This window comes from Mauremys mutica, chromosome 3, assembly GCF_020497125.1.
Source record: "Mauremys mutica isolate MM-2020 ecotype Southern chromosome 3, ASM2049712v1, whole genome shotgun sequence".
In the NCBI taxonomy this organism is placed as follows: domain Eukaryota; kingdom Metazoa; phylum Chordata; order Testudines; family Geoemydidae; genus Mauremys; species Mauremys mutica.
Window position 1 is genome coordinate 132,105,355 of NC_059074.1, and position 19,719 is coordinate 132,125,073.

Below are 19,719 nucleotides of genomic sequence, written 5' to 3' on the forward strand. Positions count from 1 at the left end.
AAATAAAAATATGCTTTTGATTTTCAATTTGCAAACATGCTGAGTAGAGGGGAAAACCTTTTAAATTTTTTGCAGGGAAATACATCAAATGCATTAACACTATTAATGATCTGGAGGATGGCGTGGACTGCACCCTCAGCAAGTTTGAAGATGACACTAAACTTGGAGGAGTGGTAGATACGCTGGAGGGTAAGGATAGGATACAGAGGAACCTAGTCAAATTAGAGGATTGGGCCAAAAGAAATCTGATGAGGTTCAACAAGCACAAGTGCAGAGTCCTGCACTTAGGATGGAAGAATCCCATGCACTGATACAGACAAGGGACCGAATGGCTAGGCAGCAGTTCTGCAGAAAAGGACGTAGGGGTTATAGTGGACGAGAAGCTGGATATGAGTTGACAGTGTGCCCTTGTTAGCAAGAAGGCGAACGGCATTTTGGGCTGTAGAAGTAGGGGCATTGCCAGCAGATGGAGGGAGGTGATCATTCCCCTCTATTCGACATTGGTGAGGCCTCATCTGGAGTACTGTGTCCAGCTTTGGGCCCCACACAGCCACATTTTCAAATGGTTCTGTGCACATAATCTTCTAAAGAAGGAATGTTCAGAGCAATTCCATGAGGAAAAATGCTAGGTCATTCACAGAATCATAGATATTAGAGGTGGAAAACACCTATTAGTAGACTACTCAGCCCAACTCCCCCATCTCTCTCCCAATGCAGGATTGCTCCCTATAGTCCATTTTCTAATATTTTATCTAATCTAGTTTTACATGTCTCAAGTGTAGTAGTAAGAGGGTCAAAAAAGGTGTAGTAAGAGGGTCAAATATCAAGAGTGGGCAGAAACATATTTTTCCACCTACAATATGCAAGACCAATTTGATAGCCATCTTGCCAGTGATCTATGCTTTTGTTGCACTGCAGCTAGATTATTGAAATACCCGCTGCTCAGGGCTGAAAGTGGACATCATACACAAGTTTAAGATGGTCCCACACATATCACAACAGTGTTCCATATGCCACCTTGGCTCCCCATCCAATAACGGTTCTAGTTCTATTCCATTCATTACCTACCATGATATCTGAGCACCTCTGAGGGCTGAGACCTAATTTACAAAACCTTCTGTGCACAAAGACCTGACTGCCTCAGGGACCCCTTCTCTTTGCACAGAATACATAAAATTCTTTGATCAGAAACGCTGTTATTGATGGAGCCCAAGATGAAACTCTTTGGTGCAGAGGAAATCTCTGTCTATTAATATTAGAAAGGTGTGAAACCCCAGGATGGAGAGGAATTATTTAGGATTGTATGTGAAGGCCTAAATGTTAAATCTCCCAGCTTTTGCTCTCTCTTAGCTAAATGATATATATCTAATTCTTTTAGTCTTTCCTCAAAGGTGATTTGCTCCTAGGGTGACCAGATAGCAAGCATGAAAATCTGGGACAGGAGCGGGGGGGGGGGGGGAGTGTAATAGGCACCTATATAAGACAAAGCCCTGAATCCCGGGACTGTTCCTATAAAAATGGGACATCCAGTCACCCTAATTGCTCCAGATACCTGAGTATTATTTATTCAATTGCTCTTCTCTGAACTCCCTTCAGTTTGTCAATATTTTTTGGCAATTTGGTGCAGAGAATGAAACATAGTATCACAAGTGCAATTGTACAAAATCTATAAAGATAGGGACTCTTGCTTCCCTACAGCATGAAACTATTGTTTATTAAATATGAAAAGAGAGTTACATCCATTCTTTATTTAAAGAACGATGCTTGCTAATAGTACAAAGCCTTCAGACACAAAATTCACATAAATATTCCCTACAATGGTAATGTGCTTGCTACTGCAATACAACTACATAAAGTACAAATGTACCGTAGAACAGAAAAATATCTGGCCTTATTACTTTAACGACATTACTGTGCCTGGAATATATCTTTTAAACTGACCATGTTCATGAACCATTTCTTTTTTGGTGGGGAGATAAACAAGAAAATACATAGAAAACCTCATGGGTGATTCCACTGCCACTATAACAGCTGCCTTCCACAGATGTGCAGTTATATCTGTGCCTGCTCTGTGCCCACTTTTCCAATTCATCTTACAAAGTTCCAAGTGAATCATGAATATTACATTTGCATCATCAGTAACAAAAATCATAAGAGAAATGTAGTAGCTAATTATATTACTGAAAGACAAAGGGAGTCAGTTAGAAAATAATACCAGCACCACTATCCATAAGTGATTTCCCCACATGCTTTGCTTTACTAGACATTCTCCAAAAGACATTTTCTTGATGCATGGACTCAACAGAAAGATTCCCCCAATCCATTTTGGCTGGAAATAATGACAGTGCTTTTGCTCCTTCCTCTATCACAGATTTCTTCTCTGTTCTTGGCTTCAAATCAAATGAAAAACAGCACTCCATGACTGGCATTTTGTTTTTTTCTGGCACATTGCTCTTAGTATGAAGTAGAAGTCCAAAATATCATGTATAGTTACTAATTGACCCACTTCTTTCAATTTGTTTGGCCTATATTCATACCGCAATCTGAGAGATTTTTTCAGTTAAATGCTGGGCCAAATTTGCCTATCAGACACAATGATGCAATCCCTTTAACTTCAATGGGTTTGTGTTATCATAAACTAGAAGTGAGTTTGAACCAGGACTCTTATAATGCCAGCATCCTGCCATGGCTGGAATGCAATTCATGTTACAGTCTCCCAGCTACTTAACTGCATCCTTTCAGCAAACCTTTTTAGAAAGCCTCCTGTGGTTCAAGCAGCAAATTTGACACCATCAGCTCAGGATTAAACAAAGACTGAATGGCTTGCCAACTACAAAACCAGTTTCTCCTCTCTTGGTTTTCACACCTCAGCTGCTAGAAGAGGGCCTCATCCTCCATGATTGAACTAACCTCGTTATCTCTAGCCTGCTTCTTGCTTGCTTATATATACACCTGCCCCTGGAAATTTCCACTACATGCATCCGACAAAGTGGGTATTCACCCACGAAAGCTCATGCTCCAAAACGTCTGTTGGTCTATAAGGTGCCACAAGACTCTTAGTCTGGATCTGTAAAAGCAGCAAACATGGCTACCCCTCTGATACTGTGGTTCAGAAACCTACAACTTTTCCCTCCAGAGCACTCACTTTTTCATTTATACTATCAGCATAGCTTCCCAGGTACAGCAGTAAGAAATGTTCACAACAAAATCTGGAACCACTGAACACACATCTTGTTTTAGATGTTGTCAGGAAATCTGAGATTTACGGTGGCCCATGCAACCTTAGTTTTGCTTTCTTGTGCACTGAATGATCATGTAATTAAAGATAATTATACATGCACTCAAAGTGGCACAATTATGGTTGTACATGTAACCATAAATCTGGCATTTCTTAACTTCCGACTGTTTGACTTTGCAAACTAAATAATGTTATTTTACATGTTTTTTGGTACCTTCTTAGATTTATTTTAAGGAAAAATGTGAAAAAAATCTGTTATGTACAACTGTAACACCACAACCCACCATGTGTCATCAGGAGGGTTGGAACCCTGAACAAAACTAACTACATCAGCTAGCAGCAGGAGATGGCTGTTGGCATTGTGTTTGTGAGGAGCCTGGCCTGGCTCCTTGCCCTGGGAGCTGTATGTGTGTGGGGCTCCTATCCCAAGTGATGCCTCCAGAAGGAAGGGATGGGCTGCTGGGGTCACTCATTGGGTCAAGAGGTAGTCAGAGGAAATCTGTCTAGATTCTCTCTCTCTCTCTCTCTCCCCCTCTCCCCCACCCCGATGGAGTTTGGGGGATCTCCTTCCCTTTATGGTATCCCCAGAGGTAGGGGAATTAGTCACTGTACTCAGTCAGGAGGAGGGAGGTGTATCAGAATGGGAGGGACCTCCGTCCTTCCTTTCCCCCACTGCTATTGCTACAGCTTCTTTGGCATCCCATAGGCTTTCCCAGTGCAGAATCTGCTGCTGCTGCTTTTGTAGTGACATAGGAACAACTCTTTTCAATGTTCATGTTCAGTTATTATTTTAGCAGGCTGCCAAAATTTCCTTGTAGAACACAAGTGAAAGAAGGGGAATTGTGATTTTTAGAAGTTTACAACTCAGACAAACTTGAGTGGAATTTCATGGGACAAGTGAAAGGCCCCAGTGCTTGGTCCCTACTGAATTTCAAAGGCTTGCTGTAAACTATGGCAAAGGGAAAGATTTAGGCAACCTAAATGTAGGGATCGCTACCAGCTCCACCTATAATTATGTAAATGTGTGATTTTACACACAGTTTTAAGATGAAATTTATCAGGTGAAGCTCTGTAGTTTAAGTGATCTTTCCTTCCAGATTCAGATTCAAATATTACTTGAGGGAATAAACCAGCTTGGATCAAAACTAAGACAACATTTTCATTAACTCTTTGATGTGAAGCCACTGAGTTACAGCTAATTATGCTCTCCCAAGATACTCCTGATCTTTTCTTCCCCCAAAGACAGGTTTGGGGGCACTTTGTCACATTTGTTGTTTGTTATTTACTAAGCTATCTGGGGAAAGAGCAGATGGAAACAGACCCAGTGGTATTTAATAGCAAGATGGCTGCTGCACAGACGGAGTATATGATTTTTTTTTAAGTGGGAATTTTTCTTTTTAAGCAGTTAAAGCTATACAATGAGATATTTTCACCCAAAGGGAATATCAAGTTAACAGTTTTTAAGTAAATATAACGGAGATGTTTCTGTCCATGTTCAAATATGCCCCCACCTCAAAAGAAAGAAAAATAATCCAAGCTTTTTCTCATAAATGTAATTAACATAAGAAGAACATAAAAACGGCCATACTGGGTCAGACCAAAGGTCCATCCAGCCCGGTATCATGTCTACCGACAGTGGCCAATGCCAGGTGTCCTAGAGGGAGTGAACCTAACAGGTAATGATCAAGTGATCTCTCTCCTGCCATCCATCTCCATCCTCTGACGAACAGAGGCTAGGGACACCATTCCTTACCCATCCTGGCTAATAGCCATTAATGGACTTAACCTCCATGAATTTCTCTAGTTCTCTTTTAAACCCTGTTATAGACCAAGCCTTCACAACCTCCTCAGGCAAGGAGCTCCACAGGTTGACTGTGCGCTGTATGAAGAACTTCCTCTTATTTGTTTTAAACCTGCTGCCCATTAATTTCATTTGGTGGCCCCTTGTTCTTATATTATGGGAATAAGTAAATAACTTTTCCTTATCCACTTTCTCAACATCACTCATGATTTTATATACCTCTATCATATCTCCCCTTACTCTCCTCTTTTCCAAACTGAAAAGTCCTAGCCTCTTTAATCTCTCCTCATATGGGACCTGTTCCAAACCCCTAATAATTTTAGTTGCCTTTTTCTGAACTTTTTCTAATGCCAGTATATCTTTTTTGAGATAAGGAGACCACATCTGGACGCAATATTCAAGATGTGGGCGTACCATGGATTTATATAAGGGCAATAATATATTCTCCATCTTATTCTCTATCCCTTTTAAAATGATTCCTAACATCTTGTTTGCTTTTTTGACTGCCGCTGCACACTGCGTGGACGTCTTTGGAGAACTATCCATGATGACTCCAAGATGTCTTTCCTGATTAGCTGTAGCTAAATTAGCCTCCATCATACTGTAGGTATGGTTGGGGTTATTTTTTCCAATGTGCATTACTTTACATTTATCCACATTAAATTTCATTTGCCATTTTGTTGCCCAATCACTTAGTTTTGTGAGATCTTTTTGAAGTTCTTCACAGTCTGCTTTGGTCTTAACTATCTTGAGCAGTTTAGTGTCATCTGCAAACTTTGCCACCTCACTGTTTATCCCTTTCTCTAGATCATTTATGATTTGTTGTTTTAACATAGGATAATTGTTATTTGGATGTTAGTTTTATTTTCAGATTAGCAAAAAAAAAAACAAAACCCCAAACCAAAAAAAAAGGAAAAAAAAAAAGATACCGTGTATTTTATTTTAGGCTACACCTAGCAGACATTCTGAATGAGAGGGTGTCTAGAAAGCTGATTGGCTTCATAAAAGTTAATTATTTGACATACAGATTTTTCAGTGATGGAAATCAGTGCTATGTAACAGTCCTTGCTAAAGGCAGAACTGACATGGGCCAGGCTGTCCACAAATACAAGTGGTTTCATTGTAACACCAATAAGTTAATGCATTTCCTGTTGTGGCTTATTGTTTATGAATAAAGAATGAGAAAAGGGGGTGGGGTCTGCTGGTCTGGGCATGAAAGTAAGAGTCAGCAAACCCTGAGCAAATCACAAGCATGCCATTAATTTCCTCTATGGCCTTTAATAAGGCACATACTCTCTCTGCCTTAATTTCCCTATCTCTAAAATAAGGATACTACTACTGGGACATGAGGAGAAGTTAATGTTGGTAAAGATGTCTTTGAAAATGAAGAGTGCCAGAGAGCAGGGCTATGTATTATCCTAATAATTATATGAATATACAGGACAGATAAGTGAACATTTTTTTTCTCCTTTACTTCTCCTTCAGGTCATCTCTTACAATCTGTCCATCTACCAAGGTACCTACAGTATATGGCCCCCATAATAATAGTGTCTGAGAACTCACAAACGTTAATGATTTTCCCCACAGCACTCCTGTGAGGTAACAACATATTATCATCATCCCACTGTATAGATGAGAAGCTGAAGCATAGTGAGATTATACGACTTGCCCATAGTCACAAAGGAAATCTGTGACAGAGCCAGGAAATGAACCCACATTTGTTGCTTCCCAGTCTAGTACCTTACCTATAAGGTTATCTTTCCTCTGACATCTGATAATGGCCCTGTACAACACACAACCTCTCTCAAAAAACATAAGTCAATGACCTAATGTTATGTGTACCCAAGAACATGTATATGTAACTGGCTCTGCATATTTCTTTCTCCTACTCCACTGCCTTGCCTACTACACCCATTCCTTTGTATGCTGTGCATTTAGATAATTAGCTCTTTGGGGTAGGGAGCTGCTTTTTCAACACCTGTAAAGTTCTAAGCACATTTTGGGTGCTACATAAATAATAATGAGACCTCTCCTTTCCTCTTAGCAGCAGTTGACACAGGCAAGGTCACACCTACAGCAAGCAACCACAGCCCGCCCATATCTGCAGCATGAAGAGAACTTAAAAGCTGTTGGCAAATTCTAGTTTAACTTCTCTTTTCCTTCCCTCCTATCAGCAACAGACCTAGGACAGGAGTGACTCCACAATGAAAAGCACCCAGAGAGGAACATTCTCCTCCCTTCTCCCAGAAAGAGGCAAAGTGGAACCCTCCCTCCCTCCTCTGTTTCGAGGACCTCACTCAGCAGCTGCACATTCTAAACCTGGGAGCTATGAAGCCCTGATCCAGGGATAGGTAATAATAGGAGATATACCAATCTCCTAGAACTGGAAGGGACCCTGAAAGGTCATTGAGTCCAGCCCCCTGCCATCACTAGCAGGACCAAGTACCGATTTCTGCCCCAGATCCCTAAGTGGCCTCCTCAAGGATTGAACTCACAACCCTGGGTTTAGCAGGCCAATGCTCAAACCACTGAGCTATCCCTCCTACTCTCCCCCTCTCCTCCCTTCCAGCAGGAAGTAAGGCAAGGCCACCTCCCCCTCTGACAGGCTTCAGCACCTCTTCAAGACATGAGCTAGCCCTTCATGCTAACCATAAATAGCTTAACAGCGACACTTAAAAACTGTAAATACTTAGGAGGTGCTTATGTTCTATGGTGATGGAGATGACATCTGTGTTGCCAACTCTCAGGATCTGATTGCAAGTCTTGCGATTTTTCTTGAAGTTTTTCTTCAAGCCTCAGCACATAGAGTCAGGTGATGTCATGAGAATCTCAGCTTTCATTTTAAATAAACTTTCTAGTCCTCCTGATTGTGGGAAAAAAATCCTGAAAACATGATCCAAGTACACCAGACAGGCTCAGAAACTAGAAGGCAATTAGAAAATCCTCAGTGCTTATTGTGTTTTTAAAATCTCAAGATTTTCAGGGGCCTGACTCCTGATTTTTGAATGCTTGGGGTTGGCAGTACTCCCTATAAATACTTAGAGAAATAAGTCCTTTCAACAGTATGCTAGGCTGCAAACTAGCTGGGGATTTCAGTATGTGAAGGAAGCCTGATGATTAATTTGTTTGTATTTGTCTTTTCCTCCTTCAGGTATGCAGATCCTTACCTCGAAATTCTAGCCCTCTGAGCTGGAAAGTGACGAGGCCATTTCCAATTTCGATCAAGTGAACAAAGGCATTTAAATAATCCGATGCCAGAATAAAACAGTCTCCTGAACTGTAGTTTCCCCAGCGGCCAAGAATCAAATCTCCACAAAGAGACTCCTGCAAAGATCTTGTCAGATGCTCATAAAAAATGGAGTTGAGATTATTGTCGTCATTTCCTAAAATCAGAGCAACAAGGAATTTTAAAAAGGTAAAATGTATTAGAAACCATGCCTTTGTGAGAGGATACCTACGTTCTTATTGCTTCCTGTACTAGAACCTGTTCCTGTGAGGTGATGACAGTGTCTCCTTGGAGACATACTGCACCTTCTACTCCTATTTGGTTCTCATCACCTCACAGAATCAGACCCCTAGTCTTTAGCTGATAAGAACAATACTGTAAAACAGAACAATATACCAGTGACAACAAGCAGTTCATCTCTGAACCACTTCATATATTTCATGCTTTATGATAGCAGGCATTTTCTGGAAGCTCCTGACTAGCTGGGCTGAAGGCCCTCTGCTATATTAAGATAGGTTCTCTTCTGTGTGTTGTCATTAACTGTAGGGAAATACTTGTTGAGTTTATCACGGCCATCTAGGAGATTTAGTCACCCAACTTCAATTAATTTCAATCGGAGTTGTGTGGCTAAAGGCCCTAATTAGTTTTGAAAGTCTCCATCACCACAATGTATGATGGGTAATTAAAAATGTGTTGCTATTATCAAACTTATGTGAAAACCACTTTTCTATAACAAATTTAACACAGAGGAAAAAAGATCCAGGTTGAACCAAATCAGCTGTCCTGATGTGTAGTTCTCAGATCAACTAGTCTTCAGAAGGTTGGGTGAAGTAGCACCAAATCAGTCTAAAAAACTCATGGGGAATGCATGCTAGGGGCATTTAAAATGTGATTATAATCAGCACTTAATTATGGTTAGTGAAATGAAATAAAATCTTCACACATGCCAAGACAGTGTCACAAAGTCTAATAAAGTGTCAGTATGCTTGAATTCTCTTACATAATAAGTATGCTTGGTTTGGCCAGTGCATTCATTTTCTACTTTACATGAGTGGTACAAGTCAGAAAATGGAGCTTTAAGCCATATTAGAGCAAATGCATGTTTTGCCTGAGCTATGTGTTTAAAACCACAATTAAATAATTTGTTATTGTATATCATAATGCTGAAGACTTGCTATCAAATGACTTGGGAAATATCTTTATTCCATACCTTGTCATGATAAATAGCGAATGTGGATCATTAAGATGTCCCACCGTTTCAAACCACTAACATCTCCCCGACTATCTAAAGACACATTTGTTCACTCTAATTTCTACTTCAAAAATATTGAAAATGCTGTGGTAATAAAGTTGACTGTATGAGAGGAAAAAATTAAAATGTATCTTCAAAGCTATTCTTAACATCCTTTGGAAGTTACAAAACTGAGTAATATTTGACACATGGGTAAAACTGCTTTTTTGATGACAGGACAAAAACATATTTACAATATATTATAAGGGGAAGTCCACAGGTGAAATCCTGGTCCCACTGAGTGGAAATTTTGCCACTGATGTCAAAGGGACCAGGATTTCATCAGATTCTTCTCTAAGGTCTTGATCCTGCAGGACACTGAGCAAGATCTCTGAATTGCTGCATGCCCTCCGTTCCCATTAACTTCAATGAGAGATGAAGGTTCTTCCTACCTTCCAGGAACTGCTCAGCATCAAGCAGGAGTATGTTCTGTATTTGGGCTTGGAAGGATTAGATTTTCATAAGTAAACGTCGATTTCACAATACACACACAAGCCAATACAAAAATATTTCCATCAACGATCATCAAAATTACAGATACGCAAAGTAAGAAAAATGCTGCTTGAAAATTTATTGGTGTTTGATTAAAGGATATTTACTTTGTATATTTTGACATATGATGTGAACAATTTGTGTTTTAATGGTTATAAAGCTTTAACTTTTTGAATTTCAACATCTACTGTCATTAAATGGTTATTTAATTAATTTCATACAACTATGAACATTTAAATGGATACAAATAGAAAAAATGATTAAAATAAATATCTATATTATCCATGAAAATTATAAAAAATGAATAAATAAAATTTGAATTCTGACAAGCCTATCTATATTAACATTTATCAGGACTGGCCTTACAGGCTGCTAAGCCAGATAGCAGCCCATGTCACTGTATCACTTGTATCTTCCCCTCTCCTCCTGCAAAATGTCTACTTGCTCTAATAAATTAGTTTTCTAACAGAATTAGAGAAGATCATATGTCTACATTTCTTACTTGTAGGGGACCATCTTACACTCTCTCTCTCAGAAGCCTGTTTGAACAAAGACTGACCTTGGATTTGATTTACTATGTCTGCTATTTATTATACTCAAACTGAAACTAATTTACAACTCAGCAGCTACCTAATCAACTCTAAATAACATACCAAATCACATGACTTAATCAGGATCTTTGCATAGTTTTTAATTGCTATTATATTTTAAATTATCTGCTTCATTCACCCAATGCTTAAACACTTTGCATCTATTTTACACTTACAGGCAAGCTACAATACGATAAATCAATCACATTTTCTAAATTATGTAAGAAGAAATCCCATGCCATACCTGGGTCCTTTTCAATCTGAATGGCCAGTCTTGTATTGGAATGGTCCGCTCTTTTTGTGCTGAAAACAGAGACACACATTCCATAGCTAATTCTCTTTTGAAACAGGACTTCCTTTCCCCCCTTCCCCCTTGAACATTTCTTCCCACACTTCCTATTTGTACAATCACATAGTTCGTATTCCTCATCCGTTAATTGGTTTACTCTCAGTATTAACAGGCTATCACTATGAAGTATTTCTTTTTCTAACATAAATCATGCAAGCAATTTATGAGCATCTACAATCAAAAGGTATGTTTCTGCCATCCTTCGTCGCCTTACTCCAATGGGACCATTCGTGTGGTAAGGTGCTAGTAAGGGTAGCAGAATCAGGCTGAAAGTTAGCATTTGTCATAACAAACAATATATATATATCTAAATACTTACATGGCCTCCATTGCCATAATAGGTCATGAATGCAATGATCACTGTGTCCAGATCGGAGTCTGACAGGATGGGATGTAATTGAAATTGTAATTTATTTGAAAATGTTATCCTACATGAGAAATCCCCATAAAAACCCTGTGAGGCAGGTCTGTAAGCATTAATCCCCTCATCTGTAAAATGGGGATAAAATAAAAAGATGAAGTGACTTGCCCAAGGCTACAGATGGAGACAGTATCTGGTTACATGTCAGGGGTGAGATCCTCATCCCCTCTCCAGCCCCTTTACCCTTTCCACTGGGTAAAAGGGCCAGAGGAGCATAACTGGGTTCCAAAAGCACTACAGTCAGCCATGGGAGAATTCCCTGGACACGGGAACTGAGGAAGACAACCACAGACTCTCCTCCACGGACCCATTAGCAAGCCCTGGGGGAGAGGGGAGTATTAGGGTGGGACTGCAGCACACAGCGATATAGAGATTTTGAGCAATTCTGCAGCCCATAGGGTAGCTTGGAGAGACTGACATAATTTAGACAGCCCCCTTCCCACCCCCAGAGCTGTGTAAATTATGTTGGAGGTGTCTCCAGTCCCCGGAACAGCCCAAGAGTAGGCAGGCACAACGTAAAGCCACATTAGCCCACTCCCTCTGGGAGGCAACTTCTGGGCTGAGCCACAAAGCACAGCACCTCAGCCTTGGTGTTTCTCTCTCCCAGTTCTCTTCCCAGCCCAGGCCCTGCTCTTCCTCTTTTGCATCACCATGAAGACATACTGGTAATTCTACAGGTATAGCACCATGACTCCCAATTATTAAAAGGCCAAAATAACGTATTCCCACCTATATAAATAGAAAATATCTTCTTAAACTTTTCAAAGTACAGTTTTTAGATTTATAATGGCAGCACATATGAAATGTAACTTAATTTGGTGACTGAAACCATTTGAAGAGTATTCTGACTCAAAGATATAAAATCTATTTCTCCCCCTGGCCCCCTCCTTTTTTTTTGTTTGGTGCTCATGATTTTTTTTTAATCACCACAGTCCAATTACCTCAACCTTGGTTTAAAAGCCTTGATTTAACCTAACCCCAACACATCTTACATGTTCATGTGACTACTGTGAATTTCATTTCCAAAACAGCAATGGGCAGAAGGCAACATTTCTGAAAGGGGTAAAACTTTAGGTTTTCTGGGATTATCTATCCAGAGATATGGTTTAATTCATTAATGTGTCAGACATTGGCTTGGATTTTGGATTCTAGCTCATGTTGTCCTGTAGCGGAAGGGAGGGGGCTAATGCCTGCTTCATCATGTGCTCATTATGTGGGATTTGTCAATTGGCAGACGAAGCAGGGGACATGTTCCTGGTAACCCACAGATGTCCCAAGGTCCATGAGGAATTGCTGTCACTCTCAGAGCCCATGCCCTCCTGTTTGCTCCTTAAGTCCTTCCTTTGTCCCTATCCCCTTGGCAGTCTGTCTCTTCTCTCTGCTTACACCACACATGTCCCAGTCAGGAGATCTGAAGTTTCAGAACCGGAGTTGGCATAAGTCAATGCTGACATTTTCCATATCAACTTGCTGTATAAAATCCCAATAACTTTCCTAATGTTAAGAAGAAAATTGCTGGCCATTTCCTCCAGCCCTCCTCCACCACAAAACTCAACAGAAAATCAGCCATCAGAAATTGGAACAGGAGTTTCCACAGGATGAGTGCAAGAGGGTTGGTATTGCTCTGCCTCAACTCCCTACCTGCTACTGATTTTTGCTCAAAAGAAGTAGGTTTTCTACTCTGCTCTACAGGAAATATTGTAGGATAAAATAGGGGCCTTAATTAGTATCAGAATATCATCTACATACATTAACAATTCAGCTGATGTATTATTTATCTCTGTGCCTTCTATTTCCAGTTGACTTGTTGCATTGTAATTAGTCTTCAACCCTAATGCAATAGAAAACAGTTACAAGCAGAGGTGGCTTTCTAAGGTAATGCCAAATATGAAGAGTTATTTTAAATGCAATACGGTTGGATTTTTAGGCATCTGATCCACAAAGTAAAGCAGAACGTCTGCTACAATGAGACTCTTATCTGATAAGAATTAGCCATAAAAATCCAACAGTACTCAGAAAATTATAATTTATATGAGTGGGAATCACTCAGCTCAGGATGCTGCTCTATCCAACCAGTAGTTTTCATTTCTGAGGAGTGAGAGATTATGACGCTTCTCAGGATTACCCCGGGCTGCCCTTAGCATGAGGAAGCCTTGTCTGTACCTGCCAGGGGCCAGGTCCCCAACTTCACCAGCCATGGGTAACATACGCACTCAACTCTAGCCCTACACCGGCCTGACTGCCTCCCTACTGGTTAGTCATTGGCACACTGCAGTCCCCAAGCCTGGAGTCATCAGCTCTAGACAAATGCAGCATTCACAGATTCACTGCTTGTACAGGAGCAGTAGACCCCAGTATACCAGTTATACCTCAGATCACTGCTCCATTTAACACACAGCACTTAGATAGGTGTATAGACTAGGGTTGCCAACTTTCTATTTGCACAAAACCAAACACCCTTGCCCCGGCGAACCACGGCCAGTGGGAGCCACGATCAGCTGAACCTGCGGACACAGCAGGTAAACAAACTGGCCCGGCCCGCCAGGGGCTTTCCCTGAACAAGCGGTGGCCCAAGTTTGAGAACCACTGCTCTAGATCCACTTAAGCTATGAAAATAGGGAGGCTCAAGATGAAAGAGGATACGGAGTATTAGTTTCCCTAATATCACAGGAAAAACCCAGGGTCTTCATCCAGATACTTTCAAGACATAATTTTAATATCTTGTAAAAATCCAGCGGAAATTATAGTAGATAGTGGTTGAAAAACAAAATATGTATAAATGACTTCGGTACTGAAATTCAGGGGAGCTGAAGTAGCTCATCCACAAAGTCCACTTTGGATCTTAAAATATTCCACAATTATGGTAACTGAAGCTCTGTTTGTAGCATCTTAAAAGGAATCTTCATAGTATTGAATTATAATATTCTGCATCTAATAACCAAACTCAGCTGCACATTTCCCCTGGGCTTTTTGCTGTCAGCTAGGATCTCTTAAAAATGAACTTCTGGGACTACTGGGCAATTTGGGCTTTCCTTCAGTGGTTACTTCAAAGTTAGTTCCTACCATTCAGCTAAGGTGATAATTAGCTCAGTAATTGGATTTCTTCCTGAATTGCATTAAGCTACACAAACTGAGTAAAGGTCCTTGGGCATTTCCCCTGAAATATGTCTGAATCTCTTCAGCAATGGTCTAACTAACTTTAAAGCCAGCACCCCACTTCGTTCCTAAAATACCTCACTACCTCCTGTTTTATCCAGTGCCTGAGCTAAACTGAGCCGAGCCAGGCAAGGAGCCTAGCATTTTGGTACGACTTAGACCAGGGGTCTCAAACATGCGGCCCGTGGGCCGCATGTGGCCCGCGGAGCTCTTCCCTGCAGCCCGCGGAGCTCCCCAGGGCCGCCCAGAGGGGGGGGCAAAGGGGGCAATTTGCCCCGGGCTCCGCAGGGGCCCCCAAGAGAAAAGCGGAGGCTCCCGCCTCCGCCCCTCTCCTGGAGCCTCGGCGCATAGAGCGCCGAGTCTCCGTCCGAGCGCCTGAGCCCCGCCCCGATCCGAGCCGCGTGGGGAGGGGGCGGGGCTGGGAGCTCTGGGCTGAGCGCTGCGCTTGGCGTGGAGCTCACAGCCCCGCCCCCTCACCACGCGGCTCTGAGCGGGACGAAGCTCAGGCCTCGCCAGAGACGCGCTCGGGTAAGGGGGGGGGGAAGCGGGAGCCGCCGGGGCCGGGCCGGGGCCTGGGTGGGAAGCGAGACCCGCCGGGGCCGGGCCGGGCCGGGGGGTGGGGGAGGGAAGCGGGACCGGCCGGGGCCGGGGCGGGAAGCGGGACCGGCCGGGGCGGGAAGCGGGACCGGCCGGGGTGGGGAAAAGAGGGACCCGCCGCCGCTGAAGCGCAGCCCGGTCTTCAGCGGTGGGGGGCCCCTTCTGTTCCGGGACCCGCCGCCTAAGTGCCCCGCCGCCAAGCCACCAAACAGCTGTTGGTGGCGCTTAGCACTTTCCAGGAGGGACGGGGGAGGAGCGGGGAGCCGTGCGCTTAGGGGAGGAGCTGGAGAAGAGACAGGGCAGGGGCGGGGCCTCATGGAAGGGGTGGATTGGGGGTGGGGCCAGGGGCAGCAAGGGGGCGTGTCAGTGATGCGGCCCTCGGGCCAATGCACTAGTCCTCATGCGGCCCTCGGGGTCATTTGAGTTTGAGACCCCTGACTTAGACCATTATACGTATGCTTTCTTTTCTTATTATAATGGGGTTACCACCAATATTTTCCTCCCACAAAAATACTGCCTTGCCTTCCAACCTAGAAATAGTTTCTCTCCACAGTCATTATCTCTTCCCCTGCCTCTAAAAATAACAATCATGAAGGTAAAATAAAGCAAGGATTGAGAGATAGAGATTTGGACAGTGTGATGCTCTGTACATCCCATGTCCCAGCACCCCCATGTTCATCCTTATATGATTGTGTGTTATCCAATGCAAAGTTTGTCATGTTGGGTGTCTTCGGAAGGCTCATAATGCACTGAGCATTGTTGTTATAGTCATGTTACAGGTTGTAATTTCATGTATATAGTTATGAGACTGAAAATGTGTCCTCATGGCTTAAAACAAGCCCAGGCAAAACTCTCCAGGAGCAGAGGGGAAGTTCACACCTCATCAGGGCATGTATGGGACAAACCCAGCCCAGCCTCACAGGAACAGAGGACGCTGGCCTAGGAAACAACAAAGGATCTGTTGGACTTTTGATTGAGTCACCCCCCTTCCCTTGGTCAGTTTGGGACTGCGATGAGTTAATGCTCACTTGACTCTGAAGGGTGCCGGGGCAAAGCCAAGAGGAAAGAAAGAACATGATAAAAGGGAGACACGTTTGCCATGCTGTCTCTCTTCCACCTTCATCTACAGACACCACCACCACCACGAGACTGAAGCACTGATCAAAGGCTGGCTGAAGGGCAACCTGCCAGCCTGCAGTGACAAGAGGTCCACTTCCTAGACACTACAGTGCTAATAAGCAATGGTCACATAAACACCACCCTATACTGGAAACCTACTGACCGCTATACTTGCCTACATGCCTCCACCTTTCATCCAGACCACATCACATGATCCATTGTCTACAGCCAAGCTCTAAGGCCTGGTCTACACTAGGAGTTTATGTCGAATTTAGCAGCATTAATTCGATTTAACCGTGCAACCGTCCACACCAGGAAGCTAATTAGTTCGACCTAGAGGGCTCTTTAGTTCGAATTCGGTACTCCACCCCGACGAGGGGAGTAGCGCTAAATTCGACATGGCTATGTCGAGTTAGCCTATGTGTGGACGGAAATCGACCTTAGTAGCTCCGGGAGCTATCCCACAGTGCACCACTGTGTTGACACTCTGGACAGCAGTCCGAGCTCAGATGTTCTGATCAGCCATACAGGAAAAGCCCCGGGAAAATTTGAATTCCTTTTCCTGTCTGGCCAGTTTGAATCTCAATTCCTGGTTGGACATCGGGGCGAGCTCAGCAGCACCGGCAATGATGCAGAGCTCTCCAGCAGAGGGGTCCATGCAATCTCAGAGTAGAAAGAGGGCCCCAGCATGGACTGACCGGGAAGTCTTGGATCTGATCGCTGTGTGGGGTGATGAGTCTGTGCTTTCGGAGCTGCGCTCCAAAAAACGGAATGCAAAGACCTACGAGAAGGTCTCCAAAGCCATGGCACTCAGAGGATACAGCCGGGATGCAACGCAGTGCCGCGTGAAAATCAAGGACCTGAGACAAGGCTACCAAAAAATCAAAGCGGCAAACGGATGCTCCGGAGCCCAGCCCCAGACATGCCGCTTCTACGAGGCACTGCATGCCATTCTCGGTGGGTCTGCCACCACTGCCCCACCAGTGACTGTGGACTCTGAGGATGGGATAGTGTCGAGGGGCAGTTTCTCGGCGATGTTCGCTGATGGGGAAGATGAGGAAGGGTTTGTGGAGGACGAGGCAGGCGACAGCGCTTACAATACTGCTTTCCCCGACAGCCAGGATCTCTTCATCACCCTCACAGAGATCCCCTACCAACCCTCCCCGGCCGTTAACCCGGACTCTGAATCAGGGGAAGGATCAGTCAGTAAGTGCTATAAACATGTAAACATTTATTTTTAAAAAAACAGGAATAAAAACTATATGAAAAGAAGGTCAATGCATATGGGGATAGAACAGAAATCCTCTTGGGAGAGTTCCACGAAGCTCTCGTAGAGGTACTCGAAAAGCCTCCGCAGGAGGTTCCTGGGGAGAGGTGCCTTATTGGGTGCTCCGTGGAAGCACACTCTTCCGCGCCAGGCTATCCTCAGGTACAGTGGGAGCATTGCCTCGACGAGCATGGCAACATAGGGCCCTGGTCTGTGCAGGGTTTCACGCAGCATGCGCTCTCTGTCTGTCCTAGTGACCCGCCTCAGGGTGATCTCGCTCGGCGACTGCTGCATCTAATTAGGGGAATTAGTGTAATGTTACTATTGGGAATGCTTGACTTTTCCTTTGCATAACAATGACCGTCGCTTAACAGCCACATGGTGGAGGCTGCAGAGGGAAAGCATACAGGGATCTTTCCCGGGGACAGCCGCGAGGGGGTGGAACAGGGTCAGACTTTATGCTTTCCAGATTGCCTGCAGCAGGAGGGCACTGCTATCCATTAACTGTTAAGCAGCCTAAAGTTTACGGCTTACCAGGCCTGGCTGCTACACGGATTCTGCTGTCCTGCCCCGCTTGTCTGATCTCCAGTGCAAGACCCCAGGCAATGAAAGCGAATGCCGAAAATTCGAACTTGTCCTGAGAGCGCATGAGATAGGTGCCGTGTATGGTCTTGTTCACAGAAACAGACTAGACTGTGTTCAGTGTTCGCAAACATGTATCTTTGCAAGGAAATCACTTCTTTTTTCCCATCACACAGCTGCGGCTGTTTCCCGAACTGCCCCGGCATCCCCCTCACAGAGGCTGGCGCAGATTAGGCAGCGAAAGAAAAAGACTCGGGACGAGATGTTCGCTGAACTGATGGCCTGCTCCAGAGCCGAGGCGGCCCAGCAGAGCCAGTGGAGGGAGACCCTCTCTCAGCAGCAGCGCTCACACAGCGAACGGGAGGACAGGTGGCGGCAGGAAGACCAGCAGGCGACTCAAACGCTGCTTGGCCTAATGAGGGAGCAAACGGACACGCTCCGGCGCCTTGTGGATGTTCTGCAGGACCGCAGGCAGGAGGAGAGAGCCCCCCTGAACTGTATCTGCAACCGCCCTCCCCCGCCACAAAGTCCTGTCCCCCCCTCACCCAAAATCACAAGAAGGATGGGCGCTAGGGGCCGTGAAAACTGTCACTCCACCCCAGCAGAGCGCTCATGTAGCAAACAGCTCTCATTCCCTAAAGTATGAGAATTGCTTCCCTTCCTGGCTCACCCAATCCCAAATCCCAGTTTCATCCCCCAACTGTGTAGTTGAGTATTAAAAATAGTTTGCTGTTCATTACTGTTTCCGTCATGTTTCTTTGCAGAAGACTTTGTGTGAAGGGGAGATAGGGGTTTGTTAATTGCATAGGACAGCCACCATTAACAGGGTACAGACATGGGGGCAGGATCAACAGCAGGTCACACACAGAGTGCAGTCACTAGGCACCCGGGTCACTCTGGGAGGTGTCTGCTGCCCCAGGTCAGTCTGGGAGGTGTATGCTGCCCCAGGGTCCGAGCGCCTGGCATCCACAAATGGCAAGGCAGGCTGCCCTTACCATGCCCTTCCACCCTAGCCATGAGCCTCTCCGATGCCCTGAGCCCCAGCCAGAGCCATCATCCCCCTACACCTACTCACCCTTCCCACACACCCCTCACCCCTTCCTGCAAACCCACCCCTTCCTGCACACCCTCCTGTAACCGTCCTCCCCCCAGAGACCGCTGTAGGAGCAGGAGCCTGTCAGTCCTCGAGTGTAGAAGCGGTCTGTACATTACTGCACACCGTACCCACCACAGTCTGCGTCCCTGTTTGAACCCTTGAACACGAATTCGTTAGTAAAGAAAACTTTGTTAATTAAAAATGTTCCAATAACTTTATTTTTAAACGTCTGTTGGAAGGGGGGAATCCTGGTGAACGGGGTATGTAACTGCTGAAAAAAGTCAATAGTAACTGAAACAGGGGCAGGTTCAGCTTCTCTGTAAAGAGACTGGACAGTCATAGGTTACCCTGCTCTCTGAGGAACCTAGCTTTCAAAGCCTCCCGGATGCACAGCGCTTCCCGCTGGGCTCTTCTAATCGCACGGGTGTCTGGCTGAGTGTAATCAGCAGCCAGGCGATTTGCCTCAACCTCCCATCCCGCCATAAAGGTCTCCC

General features: G+C 44.3%; 1 protein-coding gene across 4 annotated transcripts in view; it reads right to left on the bottom strand.

Annotated features, from left to right (window-relative positions):
- The window catches only part of PCNX2 (pecanex 2), a 245,881-nt gene that overhangs the window by 37,803 nt on the left and 188,359 nt on the right, over positions 1-19,719 (bottom strand). For 3 of the 4 annotated variants that reach the window (XM_045009098.1, XM_045009101.1, XR_006577890.1), the window contains 3 exons: positions 10,883-10,941; positions 9,949-9,996; positions 8,207-8,422 (listed from right to left, as the gene is read on the bottom strand). In XM_045009098.1, coding sequence (XP_044865033.1) covers positions 8,207-8,422; positions 9,949-9,996; positions 10,883-10,941 — 323 coding nt within the window. The remainder of the gene's footprint in view (positions 1-8,206; positions 8,423-9,948; positions 9,997-10,882; positions 10,942-19,719) is intronic. The other variant, XM_045009100.1, reaches the window with a different exon arrangement.